The sequence below is a fragment of the Oryx dammah genome, unplaced genomic scaffold (assembly GCF_014754425.2).
Source record: "Oryx dammah isolate SB20612 unplaced genomic scaffold, SCBI_Odam_1.1 HiC_scaffold_19, whole genome shotgun sequence".
In the NCBI taxonomy this organism is placed as follows: Eukaryota; Metazoa; Chordata; class Mammalia; order Artiodactyla; family Bovidae; genus Oryx; species Oryx dammah.
The window spans coordinates 42747973-42762249 of record NW_024070203.1 but is presented as its reverse complement, the minus strand read 5'-3'; the positions used below and the strand labels follow the sequence as shown (position 1 = coordinate 42762249).

Here is a 14277-nt window from a genome sequence, read left to right as displayed (position 1 = left end):
ATAGAAATTAAGGGGCTGGTACTAGGATTCAAGTAGTATGTGCTTAGTTGCTGCTATTATTATTTTAATAATGATGGGTAACAGTAGTAGTACGTGAATAGAGGTGGCAAGTGTTATCTGTACTTTCATATATATATTGTCAATGTTGAAGTACCTTAGGTAAGCCATGAGCATTCTGATTCTAGGCAGATATAGATTACTGACAAATTAGGTACATTAGAAATAAAATATGATTTTTAAAATGGCCATTTCTAGGGTACTTTAGTTATGTAAATCAGTTAATAAATTCTGGTTTACTTGATCAGTTTTCTACGAAAAAGCATGTATCGCACTCAAATGTTCTAGTCTTTTCCTTATTTTGAAATACTGTTTTAGAGGGTACATAGTAGGATTGATCAAGTCTTTTTGCCACTTAGCTCCATATACTGCTATAAGAAAAAAAAAGCTTTAGCGTTCTCTAAACTTCTTAGTTTTTATGCATATACATAATAATAGTGGGATCACATTATGTACTTTTTGGTAACCTTTTTAAATTTATAAATTGCATTCATGTTTTTGTACTGTTCCATTGTATGGACTTACCTAGTTGATTTAACTAGTTTATTTCAGCATTTTTTTACTCATTAAAAAAAAATCATTAATTTGACAAATACTGACTGAGTGCCTCCTGGGGTGCCAGCTGCTGGGCTAGTCTTTTGGGGATGTAATGTTAAACATGTTAGGTGTGGTTCCTGCCTTTATAAGGGTGTTTGGCCTAATTGAGAATTCTAAAAATAAGCAATAATTTGAAAACATTTGAAAAATTCTAACAGTTCCTCAGGGTCATTTCACCAACATATACTTTGAATAAAAATTGTTATTTTAATAATAATGCACAAGAAATTAGGTTTCAGGTATCTAAAGTCCCTATCAGTTTGTTCATGTTTGGGAAGAATTTATCCATTGCCAAAATAGGTTGTTTTCATCAAAAATTTAAGATAAAAGGAAAGTGTAGATTTTGCAAGTAAAATTTCTAAAATATCTGCAGGCTCATTTGCAGCAAGCTGACTTCATTCCTCCAGTTGCTTACTGAGCACCTGCTGTGTACTAACCACTGAGCTTTCCTTCATATCTTACTATGGATCAGATGTACTTCTTGGACTTTGGCTTTCTAGGACACTTGTATTCCTTTTTTTAAAAAAAAAAAAAACTGAAGTATAGTCAATTTACAATGTCAAGTTAGTTTCTGATGTACAGCAAAGTGATTCAGTTACATATATATACATTCTTTTTCATATTCTTTTCCATTATGGGTTATTACAGGATATTGAATAATTTTATAGTCCCATGTGCTATACCTTGTTTTTTATCCTTTCTATATATAATAGTTTGCATCTGCCAACCCCAGATTCCTAGTCTTTCCACCTCCAACCCCTCTTCCTCCATGGCAACCACAAGTCTGTTATCTTTGTGAGTCTGTTTCTGATTCATACATAAGCTCATTTGTGTCATATTTTAGATTCCATATGTAAGTGATATCATATGGTATTTGCCTTTCTCTGTCTGACTTGACTTAGTATGATAATCTCTTAAGTCCATCAGTGTTCCTGTATACGATGTTGTTTTCTTTCTTTTTTAATGGCTGAGTAGTATTCCATTATATATGCACCACATCTTAGGGCACTTGCATTCTTATAGGCGAAAGAACAGATTCCAGATTCCTTTTTAAGAATACATAACCTGTGTCCTTTGTGAAACGTAATCCTTAAAACAAGAGCTCTTAGAGCAACACACAGAAATACTCACATAATTCCTGCATGTCTCAGGCTATAGATGAGAACAGTTTAAACATTCTGTTTCCATTTAAAAATTTTTGTAAGTACTGTGAAATCTCGTTTATGTATGGATGCTGTTCTCTCTAACTTTGTTGGCTTGGAACGTAAGCTGCTGGTCATTACACGCTGCCAGTTTGTTCTTTGGTTTAGTGGAGCTTTGATTACTTTTTTTTTTAAACAGGTCTTGGTTATGGTAGATCTTAAGACCTATGGTAGGTCTTAATATAATTTACATTTTTTTCTGAATTATATAGTGTGCTTAGTTATTTGAGGACTTCCCTGGTGGCTCAGATGGTAAAGAATCTGCCTGCAATGCTGAAGACCTGGGTTTGATCCCTGGGTTGGGAACATCCCCTGGAGAAGGGAACAGCTACCCACTCTAGTATTGTTGCCTGGAGAATTCCATGGACTTTATAGTCCATGGGGTCTCAGAGAGTTGGACGCGACTGAGTGACTTTCTGTAGTTATTTGATAGAAGGATAAATGAATAATATTTTGAGACTATTTCGTCATTCAGCCCACATTCAAGTTTTGTGTTTTTTTTTTTTTTATTCTCCCTTCCCACACTCCAGTACACACATAGACAGCCACAGACACACATGCACACACACATGCTTCCTGAACACTGACTCGGCTCTAAGCTTAAGGCTAGATGTGGAGAGATGTATACAGAAGAAAAAGCTCCTAAACAGCTTACATATGTAGTGGTAAGACAAACATGCAAACTAGTAATTACACACTATATAATAACTACAATAAAAATAGGATAAGGAGAGCTACTGTCGTCCAAATTTATTCTGTGTTTGCTATTTTTATGTAAAAATAGGGAAGTAATCTCTCTCTTTTTTTTAATTCTGAAGCTCCTGATTGAAGCAGGAGCTATAATGGGTTCCCCCAAGGGAAGACTTTTTATTTAGTGCCTTGCCATGAAGGAAGTGGCACACTTCATTCAGTGCTTGCAATGTGCAGTATTATTTTTGCCATTCAATGGATTAGTTAATTTATTCAACTTATATGTCTATAGGGGCTGGGAGAAAATTATGCCAATAATGAAAAAGTATAAAAGTTGGGTTTCTATATATGGGGAGAAAAAAGGAAGTGCTATAAAAGGCTTTTTAAAACCCCTTTTAAAAATAATTTAGTCACAGCCACTTGCTTTCTTGGAAGAAGATATTCGGGAAGTTTTAAAAGAAGAAACTGGAACAGACATATTCCTCAAAGAGGAAGATGAACCTGCTTACAAAAGCTGCAAGCAAGAGGTGATCTTTTAGTATTGTTGTTGATAAAAAGTCTTTATCATGTTCCTGTGACTTGCCATAATGTCCCTGTTGTAAATTATTCATTCTAGCATACCGCTTCTGTCAAGAAGGTCAGAAAATCACTAATCTTAGATAATTGGGAAAAAGAAGAACCAGGTACTCAACTGTTAAATGAAGACCTTTCAGACTTGCAGGTTTGTAAAGGATTTTCCTTATATTAAGATGGTTACTTTGAGCTCTAGTGGTTCTTGTGCTTTACTCATTGTGTGGTTAATTCATTAGAGATCATAGAGGGTTTCCTTTGGTATTGTTCAGCCTAATTCAGAGAGAAACAGTTAACTGTAGAGAATATTTCATTCACATCCTTACTTTTTATATTTGTTTTTTGTTTTGAGAGAAGTTAGCTCTCTTATGATGTCAAAGAGTGGTAGTCCTCAAAGCTTGAAATTTCAATGTTTATCTTTGGTTCACCTCTTAAATATTTAATTTCGCTACATTACTAGAAATTTCATCGGAGTGAAAGCTTTCTTGGAGGGACATGCCCAGGATTTCCACTACCACTTACTCCATAGTCCTTCTGTTCATCTCCATTTTTGAATTAGTTATTTTATTTTCCTCTTTCTTTTTTCTCTTAGTCAGAAAATATATTTACAACATCTTTATTAATGATACCATTATTGGAAATACATGACAATAGGTGCAACTTGACTCCTGAAAAACAAGATATAAATTCAACCAACAAAACATATACACTTAATAAAAAGAAACCAAACCCTAACACTTCCAAAGTTGTCACATTGGAAAAGAATCTTCAGGTATGAATTTATAAATTTCTTTCAGTGACTTTTGTTGTTGTGTATTCAGCTATCACTTTGGACCTCTTGATCACAAATCATACTTTTTCTTTTAAATTCAAAATAGACTATAATAGTAACTAGACAGTCACCATTGTTTTGTCACTCAAACTAGATTTGGGTTTCTGAGAGACTCACTCATCAGGGCACATATAAAGTAAACACCTGGAATTATAACTGGGGACTCTCCTGGTGATTTCTTAAGCACTGTTTCATTCTTAAACTAAAAATACCTAAATCTACTTCTGGCACCTCTTCTGTAATAAATAATTGTAGCCCAAATTGCAACTTTTAAAGGGTAAGTGGTTAGAAGCAGTTTCAACTTGATTTTGTTGGTATAATGGTTTCCAGTGAACTTTCTGGCTCATAGTGGTAAAACAAAATGGTTTTTTTCAGATACTGTGCAACCATTATGTTGCTGCAAATGAAAGCTGGAAAATTTTTTACTGTATCTTAAGAATTCAACCTAGAGAATTTGAGAGGTCACTGAGGAAAAAGTTCTCTTCTTTACGCCACAATGACTGCAGAACTGGCGTTCCTGACATTCAAGCATTCCTTGAAAACATCTTTGGCAGTCAGCTGTGTGGCGCCTCCTCTCCTTATGGAGCCGCTGCTCCTCACAGAGCCGTGCAGCACATTCTCTGAATCCATTTAAAGTGATCTGATTTACCAGTGTTTAACACAGAACTTTTCGGGAAAATTTATTACATAGGAGGTCATACCTATACAGTAGTAACCTTGATAATAGAGGACAACAAATGTAAACTTGACTTTGTGTTATTTTTCCTAATTTGCAAGATATAAAGCATTCTCGATTCATTTTTTTGACATTATATCCTCTTTAAATCTTTTGCAAAACTTTGAAGCAGTAAAGACTGATATCTGTGCTCAGACTGATTTTGTAAAGCAACTATATACTCCAATTTAAAAATAAACTGGAATTGATTTGAGGGGCAGTTGTGGAAATAGAACTTTTAAACTGCCTTCACAGGCCTGTATATGGCTAAAACATTGACTAACAATTGATCATAAACATTTTAGTCTGTGATTTTGAAACATCATTATTTAAAAAGAATCACAATGCCATTGTAAAAACATTTTATAGTAATTACTTATCAAATATCCAATCGATTAATTGATTTTTTAAAAAGTCTTAATTGTGAAGTAGAATGGATAATTTTCTTAGCAGTTTTCACATCACTATTAATATTTCCTTCCTAGTCAACTTGTGAATGGGAAACAGTGGTTTATGGGAAGACAGAAGACCAACTTATCATGACTGAACAAGCAAGAAGATATTTGAGTACTTATACAGCTACAGGCAGCACTTCAAGAGCTCTCATACTGTGATTGTTACTAAGACTGATGAAATGTCCCCACTCCCTTACTAGATTCTATACTAAGTTAGGCTGCAATGAAATTTTTTTGTTGATTGTTTTTAAAGTTTTAAAACAGCCCTAAAACGGTTTACATCCTTCTTCATATTGGGCAAGCAGAAAGCTAGGCACTTAAGTAAGGGGTAGGCAATTTCATAGTTTATTTTTTTAAGACATGAGATTTTTTAAAATTGTATTTAAAGAACAAGATGGGGAAATCATATTAGAATGTTCAAGGATATTCTGAAAGTAAATTCTCATATCTTTTCTTCAGAAGATACATGTTGCTACTCTCCTGATGCTGCAGTTTTGTTATAGATAGGTCTTATGAGTATGTGTGATTTCTGAAATTAGTCTCTATACAGAAAGCACACATGGCCTTATGAAGTACTTTTGCCTATCTGCTGATTTACTTAGGCTACCATTTACAGAGAAACACAGTGGGAAGGCATTTAAAAGAATAAAAGTTGCACTACTAATTTTTGGTATTTTTCAAAAAATAGTAAAATTAACTACAGTGTTAAATGTATTTATTTGAGCGTAGTCCTCAAAACAAAAGGCATTGCAAAAATGTTTTTTCCTTATTGGTAAAGAGTCAGTATTTTCTCCATAAATCTCAGAAGAGCTGAGAGTTTTGTTGAATGTATTGTACAGTATGTAGGAGCAGGAAAACTTTGTAAATTGGAAAGAAATCTGTTTTTATAATTTATTTTCATTTTTAAAGCTTAAATGTAGATATTTAAACTTATACAGGGTGTCTAGAAGCCAATGTTGTTTCCTGTTATTACAGATAACATAGTAAAGAACAATTTTGACTTTTAAGTATGAAACAGTAGTAAGTTATAGCTGCAAAGAATTCAGTATCTATACTGTATGTCACATCTACCTAAATATTGCACTATGTCCTTTAAATCATGTTGGTTATAAAGTAGTTCTAAAAATTTACTAAATAATAATTTAATATTTTCTTTTTAAATTATATGGGGGGTCATATAAATTAATCTGGTGATTTGTATATTTGTTTGAAATTTTTGCATTTTGTTTAAAAAAATAATATGGTACTTTGGTCCCTAAAAACAGTCTGCACTTAGAAGTTTATTATATTTACTCAATGTTTAAGAAGTAGAGAACATTATCTTTTATTTATAAAATATTTGTCCTTTTATAAATGTTTTGTGTTTCTCTACAGGTTACAACAGTTGCTTCAGTTGCCTGTTTTAGGTGTTTGCACTTACTTTATTTCTTCTTGAAAGAATGTCTTTATTTGCTTTTGTGTAGAGATTTTATGTAATTTTTTGAAACATATAATGGTATGCTGTCAACTTAAACACTGACAGGTAAATAGAATTGTACACTGTAGTTGTAATTATTTGTAATTGACACACTCTCTCCCTCTCCACTCCTGAAGTATGCTGCTATAGAAAATAGCAGAATCGGCTTGCTGCTATGAGAGAAGGAAAGAGCGACCACCACTTGCACTGTGTGAAAACATAAAAAGTATGATGATGGCAAGTTCTCAAGTTAACTTAATGGAATCAACCATTACCAGGCAAATTCTTGCAAATACCAAAATGCTCTGCCTTAAAACAAAAACAGCTTAAGATTCTCTGTTGATGGAAATGGAAATACGAAGTATTTTAATGCCTAGCTTTTGAACAGTAGACCTAAAAGGATTTTAAGCTATTTAAATCTACTTGCTCATTTTTGCATATTATATGTAGTGAGAAGTGAAGAAGATGTGTGGTACTAAGATTATGCCTTGTTGATAACAAATAGATGAACCAATTTGAATCTTCCTAGCATGTTTGTTAAGTATGTTGATTGCTTCCTAATTAGTGAACTTCTCACAGAAATTTCACTTTGTAAAACCAATGATTGTAGCAAAATCATACTGGATCATTTCAATTTCAGTTACCTTGAACTAATAGCACATAATGGTTCCCTTTTATCTTTTCTCTTTTTTAATGTAGCCCTTGGCTGGTTTGGATGTACATAGTCTCCAATTACCAAAGTATAATATCTTGGAAGAGCTATATTTTTTTAAAGCATAGTTTTTCTTGAGCATTAAATTATCCCACATGTAATATATTGCAGATAAGCTTGGGATTTTTGGACATAGTACGTATTTCAGTTGGTATTGGTTGAATCCTCCAGTTAACTGCTTTGTTGCTTTTTGCAAGAAGATTTTTTAATCTTAAACATGTCAGGCATCTTAAATCACCTTTTATACTGTTACGTTCAATTTGAATTTCTTTCAGTATGTTAAAAATGCCAGACATAACATGTAGCAGCCATACTTGCATGGAAACTGACTACACATATAATACTGCATTTTGTTGTAAGGTTTTCGCATTAATACAGCCATTACCCTGACTAAATTGAGTTTTTTGATGTATGGGAAAAAACTTTCCATTGTAAGAGAATCTTGCATACAGTGTTGACTGTTAACATCCAAAATAAAGCATCTGTGTACAAGCTGACATGGCATTGCTCGTTTCACTCAGATTTTGTGTTTTGTATTGACTGACCCTTGAAGGACTTAACCCAATGTTCTGTGCTTAAACCATTTTTCTCCTTTCAGGTGATTTCATCCGTTAACACAATTTGACCTCTTTACTCAAGAAATGAAAATACATTTCCATTTCTTGAGCCTCATTTAGAGCCATATTTTCAACTGCCTTTAGAGATTTCCATACGAGTCTTCTGTCAACACCTTAAATGTAGGATGTTCTGTTTTTCTCCAGCTTGAACCTGCCCCTCCTTTGTTCTCTTAGTGGTGTTACTTTCCCTTCAGTCACTCACTGAGAAACCTTGTGCCTCTCCCTAACCTTCCAGGTGGAAATCTGTTTTAAAATCTTAGCCCACTGAAAGGCTCAGCTCTAATTCCATTCCTTTCTCTCTGACTTAGATTATTGCACTTATCACTCTGCTCTCCATTCTCCAGAAGTATCAAGAAATTGTTCTGTGACATCAGGGTGTCACCTAGGCATGGCTGACCGGTCACCCAGACAGGTTTGTGCAGTATTATATCGCCTTAGTCAATGTTACCATCCAGATTTTACTGTTAGGCTTCTAGGCTTAGAAATCTGATGGATTAACCCATCAGATTAAGAGACTAAAATGAGTTTACCCCTCACTGGAATGTCTGTATCAAGTGAATGAGACTGACACATGAATTCAGAACACATTAATTTACAGTGTGAAATGTAAGCCCTGAGAGGAAAGACAACTGCTTACATGTGAGCGTGAAGCTGCTGCTGCTGCTAAGTCGCTTCAGTCATGTCCGATTCTGTGACCCCATAGATAGCAGCCCACCAGCCTCCTCTGTCCCTGCGATTCTCCAGGCAAGAATACTGGAGTGGATTGCCCTTTCCTTCTCCAATGCATGCGTGCATGCTAAGTCGCTTCAGTCATGACCGACTGTGCAACCCCTATGGACAGCAGCCCACCAGGCTCCTCTGTCCACGGGATTCTCTAGGCAAGAGTACTGGAGTGGGTTGCCATTTCCTTCTCCGGTGAGGGTAAAGAAACATAAGAAAACACAGAGATTTGGTCACCTCTCCTGTTCACAGATCTTCCACAGTTGTCTGTTGCCTAAATAACAAGAATTCTCCTTCACTTCCTAATCTGGACCTGGGGACCTGGATCTTTTAGGAACAATGTATGCATGCTTCTGCCTCCATGCCTCCCCTCATTGCTGTTTCTCTTTATCTCCCTACCTGTTAGAATTCTACGCAGCCTGCAGGGCACAGGTATGTGTCATTTCCTGATTATCCTGGTGCCTCCATAAAATGTTCCCACTAGACTATGTTTTGAAGAGTAGGAATTGCTCTTTATAACTCCTGCATCTAGTATGGTGCTTAGAGAGTCTCAGGAAGTGTTAAATTGAAAGCATGTTAAAAAATAGTCATGACTCTTAGGAAATATTAACCGTATTTGTTTTACACGATGGGTTGTGAATAGCTTGGGTTTCTTAGTTTTGCTTTATAGTCCGCTATTATTTTGTTAAATATCTTTTGAGCTCCTTATATAAGCATGTGATTTCCTGCCTGATTTATCTAGTTATAGAGCAGTAGGCTTGCCAGCCAATCAGACTTTTAATTGTAATATAAAACAGATGGAAGGTTTTGAAGAGGTACTTCCTACTCTGTGACTCTGTGAGAAGTGAAAAGTTATTTTTAATTAGGTAGTGGAGGATAGAACAAGTGCAGTTCCATAAAAGCAGGGAAGGGGAGGATTACTTCCCCTTCCCTGGCTGTTTTTGATTTTAAACAAGGTCAAGAAGATGTTAAAAATATTGGTAGAAAACCAAGATAAAGTATAGCAGGGAAGAAAATTATTCATGACTGAGCTGACATGTTGGGAAGAGAGAGTTTTTAAAAACTTTAATATCTTGGCATCAGTACATTGAGTTTGAGCAAACTCCATGTTAAAAGCAGTGTACTCTCCTGCCCTTAGTTTTGAAGGCCTCAGATCTGGTGTGCTTATTCAAGTTCCAAGTACAGAATGTGCTAACTTTGAGGAGATTTTTCTGACCAGCACAGGGAAAGAAGGAGGGAGATTGACTGCTCTGGTTTTACTATAATTTTGCCAAAGTTTGGATAACATTCTGACATAATTTCCTAAGACTCAACACAGTTAGCACTTATTTGTTCAACTAGCAACCAGTACTTACCTTCACGCTTCCAGCACCTGGCACTAGGTGAGCTATGGTAGGTAGGACATGACCCTTCCTTTGAGGAAGCTGATGCTTTAGAAGGGGAGATAGATAAGTATGTAACAGAAATAGCATCTCTACTCCCTCTGGCCAAAAGTGAGATAGATCAAGTAGCCAAGTTTCATTTGAGAATAAGGGATGGTGCGTCATTGCCCAGATAGTGTGGATTTTCCCTTTAAACTGTGGAGAATTGTGCCCAGGTGCCTTCCACCCTAGGAAGTTCACAGGCTAAAAGTTTGAGTACAAGTAATAGTTGCAACCATGTGCCAGCAGTAACATCCTACCAACAACTATTAGGTAAACATTTTATAATCCACTTCTGTGAATTTGGAAGCAGGCTTGGGTTAAGAGGCTTGTCCAAACTCAGTACAATGCTAAGCTGAGATTCATTCAGACATCTGAGATTTGGGTTGATTCTTTAAAATTAAGCACAGGGCACAAAATACATATATATATATTTCTATAAAAGTATAAAAACACAAAACTAGTGTATAGTAGGGTTGGGGGGTTGTTGAAGGGAGCCTGGGAGGGAGGCCCCTGGAGTGCTGCAATGCTCCCTTTCTTGCTCTGGGTGCTAGGTTTGTGTGTGTGTGTGGCAGAGGAAAAGGAAGGGCCACACCTCATGGCTTGTAGACTGTTAGTTCCCCAACCAGGGATTGAACCCAGGTCTTGGCACTGAAAGTGTGGCGTCCTAACCACTGGACCACCAGGGAATTCTCTGGGTGCTGATTTGATGGATGGATTCAAGCTCTACTATTATATGTGTGCACTTTTCTGTGTTTATATACATTGTGTTTCAATAACACGTTTAAAACAATCCTAGTTTGGATTGTAGAGGAAAATACAAATGTAATGAATTATTCCTTGCCTGTACCTATGATTACTGTACTTGTAAGCATCTACAACGCTAGCTCTGTTATGGGTGTTTCACTGTTATTCTCCAGCATATGTTGGGTCCATTTCTTCTGGTAAATTTTTGTTAAATTTCTGCATGGAATAAGTGAACTGTGTGAACTACTACTTTGGTCTGTATATACCAAATATACCAAAAGTTTACATGTAAGAGCTTTCTCTACTCCACTGAATGAATATTCTTTTTTTAAAAAATATGGAATGCTTCATGAATTTGCGTGTCATCCTTGTGCAGGGGCTATGCTAATCTTCTCTGTATCGTTCCAGTTTTAGTATATGTGCTGCCGAAGCGAGCACTGAATGAATACTCTTGTTATAATCCCTCATAAAAGTCCACAATTGAACCTAGCCTCCACCTTAAAATTCAAGCTTTTACTCCCATCCCACTGAAATTTCCATATTCAACGAATTACAGCTCTGTCTAATGTAGTCCACTAGTTAGTTACCTTTGTCGATTGCATCTCTTGATAGCACAATGTGTTGTTACCTTGTTTATTTACCGTTGATGTTCTATAAGCAAGCATTCACTTAATTCAACCATCTAATTGACCCACATCCTTCCTTCCAAAGTCCCCACACAGGCCTTCTCCAGGTTATTTAACACTTTTACTCAATTAACAATGCATGCAAATGAAGTCACCTAAGAGGGCTTCTGCTGCTGCTGCGGCTGCTGCTAAGTCGCTTCAGTAGTGTCCGACCCTGTGCAACCCCATAGACAGCAGTCCACCAGGCTCCCCCATCCCTGGGATTCTCTAGGCAAGAACACTGGAGTGGGTTGCCATTTCCTTCTCTAATGCATGAAAGTGAAAAGTGAAAGTGAAGTTGCTCAGTCGTGTCTGACTCTTAGCGACCCCATGGACTGCAGCCTACCAGGCTCCTCCATCCATGGGATTTTCCAGGCAAGAGTACTGGAGTGGGGTGCCTTGGGATTTTCCAGGCAAGAGTACTGGAGTGGGGTGCCATTGCCTTCTCCAAGAGGGCTTCTGCTGCTGCTGCTGCTGCTGCTGCTAAGTCACTTCAGTCATGTCCGACTCTGTGCAACCCCATAGACAGCAGCCCACCAGGCTCCCCTGTCCCTGGGATTCTCCAGGCAAGAACACTGGAGTGGGTTGCCATTTCAATAAGATATTTTATCTAACCCAATATGTCCAAAATATTATCATTTTAACATATGATTAATATACATTATTCGTGAGGTATTTTGCATTGTTTTTCCATTCTGAGTCTTTGAAATCCAATGTGCGTTTTACACACAACTAAGCCCCAGCCAGCCACGTTTCAAGGGTTCAGTAGTCACGTGGTCAGTGACTACCACACTGAGCAGTGCAGTTCTCAATCACTAGGAATTTACAGGAAAAAATGTTTTGTAATTCAGAAGAAACACTACCTATTTTAGGCCACAGCAGAACAACTTCAGGAGAGAAACACCTTTCATGGGAGGCTGTGACAAAGGAAACTGATCTGCTTTCCTCAGGAGAAAGTTATGTTTGAAGTGAGACCTGGCAGATGGAAAGTGTGCGTGAGTGCTAAGTCACTTCAGTCATGTCCGACTCTTCGCTGGAGTGAGCTGCCACGCCCGCTTCCAGGGAATCTTTCGGACCCAGGGACTGAACCTGCGTCGTTTATGTCTCCTGCATTGGCAGGTGGGTTCTTTACCACTAGTGCCACCTGGGAAGCTCAGCAGATGGATAGGCACGAGGCAATCAGGTAGAGAAGAGCGAGGACCTGTGGGTTAAAGCCCTACCAAGGGGGCTAGTGTCCACATGCAGACTGCAAGGCCAGAGGGGCTGAAGGTGAGATGGGGGAGGAAGAGGACTGTGCAGAGAAGGCTCCTGAGGAAGAGGGGAGAGAGAGGGGGAGCCCGAGTTCCCTGGAAGCAGACCATGGTAGAGGTTGGCAGGCAGGCCATGAACTAGGGGGTGCTCTTGTCCCCAGTGCCTGAAGGAGGCAGGGAAGAAGGCAGGGTTGGGCAGCGGGAGATGCAGGCCTTGCCATCTCCATGGGGACCTCTGAGGCTCCTCCAGAGAGAAACCCAGGTCTTCTTGGGCCTGTCACCACAAATGGGCTCCCCTGGAAGGGGGCCTGTCTTGGGCCAGCATTCATCTCAGCAGAGGACATTCTTTGACTTCAGTTTCTTTGCAGAACAAGAGTCGAGGTATTCTGCTGAGAGAAAAGGAGGAATGGTTGGAGTGGGAAGCACCATCAGAGATCTTAGGAGAATAAAGGATTTCTGAAACCATCCTTGAAAAGACTGGGGAAGGGATTTGATCAGGGGCACCCAGCGGAACTAACAAGCAGCTTCAAGGACTTGTTTTAGGTTGGCAGGTGTGAGTTCAGGCCCTTGGGCTAGGTGGGTCAACATGGTGATCTTTTGTGTCCACCCAGCCCCGCCTACCCCCTGGGCTGAGTGTGTGGCCACAGGCAGGGCTCTGTACCAAGACATAGCGATGTGAGCCTGCCCTGCCCGGCACTGAGGTACAGCAGTAGAGGAAGACCACAACATGTCCATCTGCCAGATGGGTGCAAGGGAGTGTGGAATGCTATCAAGAAAGGTTAGGCAGGATGACTTCCACTGGAAGTCACTTTGCCTCTTCTGAGTCCTCACTGCCCCTCCCTGGTGGTTGTCATTATTTCTGTTTTTTGTCATAGCTTTTTATGTATGCTTTAATTCCTCTCCTGCATTTGCAGCTCTCTGAAGAGTTCCAGCTCCCACCGAGCCCTCAACAAATATTTTCTAAATGTTCTAGAGCAGTAGTCTCCAACCTTTTTGGGACCGGTTTCATAGAAGACAATTTTTCCACAGACTGGGGAGGGGAAGGATGGTTTTTGGATGATTCAAGTGCATTACATTTCTTGTGCACTTTATTTCTATTATTGTTCCATCAGTTCCACCTCTGATCATCAGGCATTGGATCCCCGAGATTGGGACTCCCTGTTCTAGTGTTGTCTTCTGGTTTTATTTTGCCTCACCTACACTGACTTCATTATAGGTTAGCCAAGTGTTTGTTAGGGGGTGAGGAACGGAGCCTGGATCCACACTGCAGGTTCCTCATTCATTCATTCATTCACTCAACAGATGTTAAACCATAACCATGAACTAGTAGGGACAGGTTGGACCTGGTTCCAATCTTTTGGGATTTAGTGTTTAGTGGGGAGAGAGACACACTAAGCAAATAACCACCTAAAGAGTATATGACCACAAACCATGAGGAACATTCTGAGGGAAAGGAATGCAGTATTTTATGTGTGTCTCTAATGAAGGGATCTGACTAGATGGGTGGTCAGGCAGAGATTTCCCCAGGGAAATGAGGTTTGAGCAGAATCTCTCCTGAGAGAAATAGTGAG

At 38.3% G+C, this 14277-nt stretch overlaps 1 protein-coding gene and 1 non-coding gene across 2 annotated transcripts in view; one reads left to right on the top strand and one right to left on the bottom strand.

The window, feature by feature from the left end:
- MYBL1 (MYB proto-oncogene like 1) overlaps positions 1-7783 on the top strand; it is a 37432-nt gene extending 29649 nt beyond the window's left edge. The window contains exons 14-17 of the mRNA XM_040261688.1: positions 2957-3073; positions 3163-3267; positions 3709-3888; positions 5149-7783. Coding sequence (XP_040117622.1) covers positions 2957-3073; positions 3163-3267; positions 3709-3888; positions 5149-5277 — 531 coding nt within the window. The 3' untranslated portion in view covers positions 5278-7783. The remainder of the gene's footprint in view (positions 1-2956; positions 3074-3162; positions 3268-3708; positions 3889-5148) is intronic.
- A 3339-nt stretch (positions 7784-11122) lies between these two features.
- LOC120879141 lies at positions 11123-11229 on the bottom strand. The gene has a single exon (XR_005724709.1). It is a non-coding gene; the product is annotated as a U6 spliceosomal RNA (small nuclear RNA).
- Positions 11230-14277: the final 3048 nt, after the last annotated feature.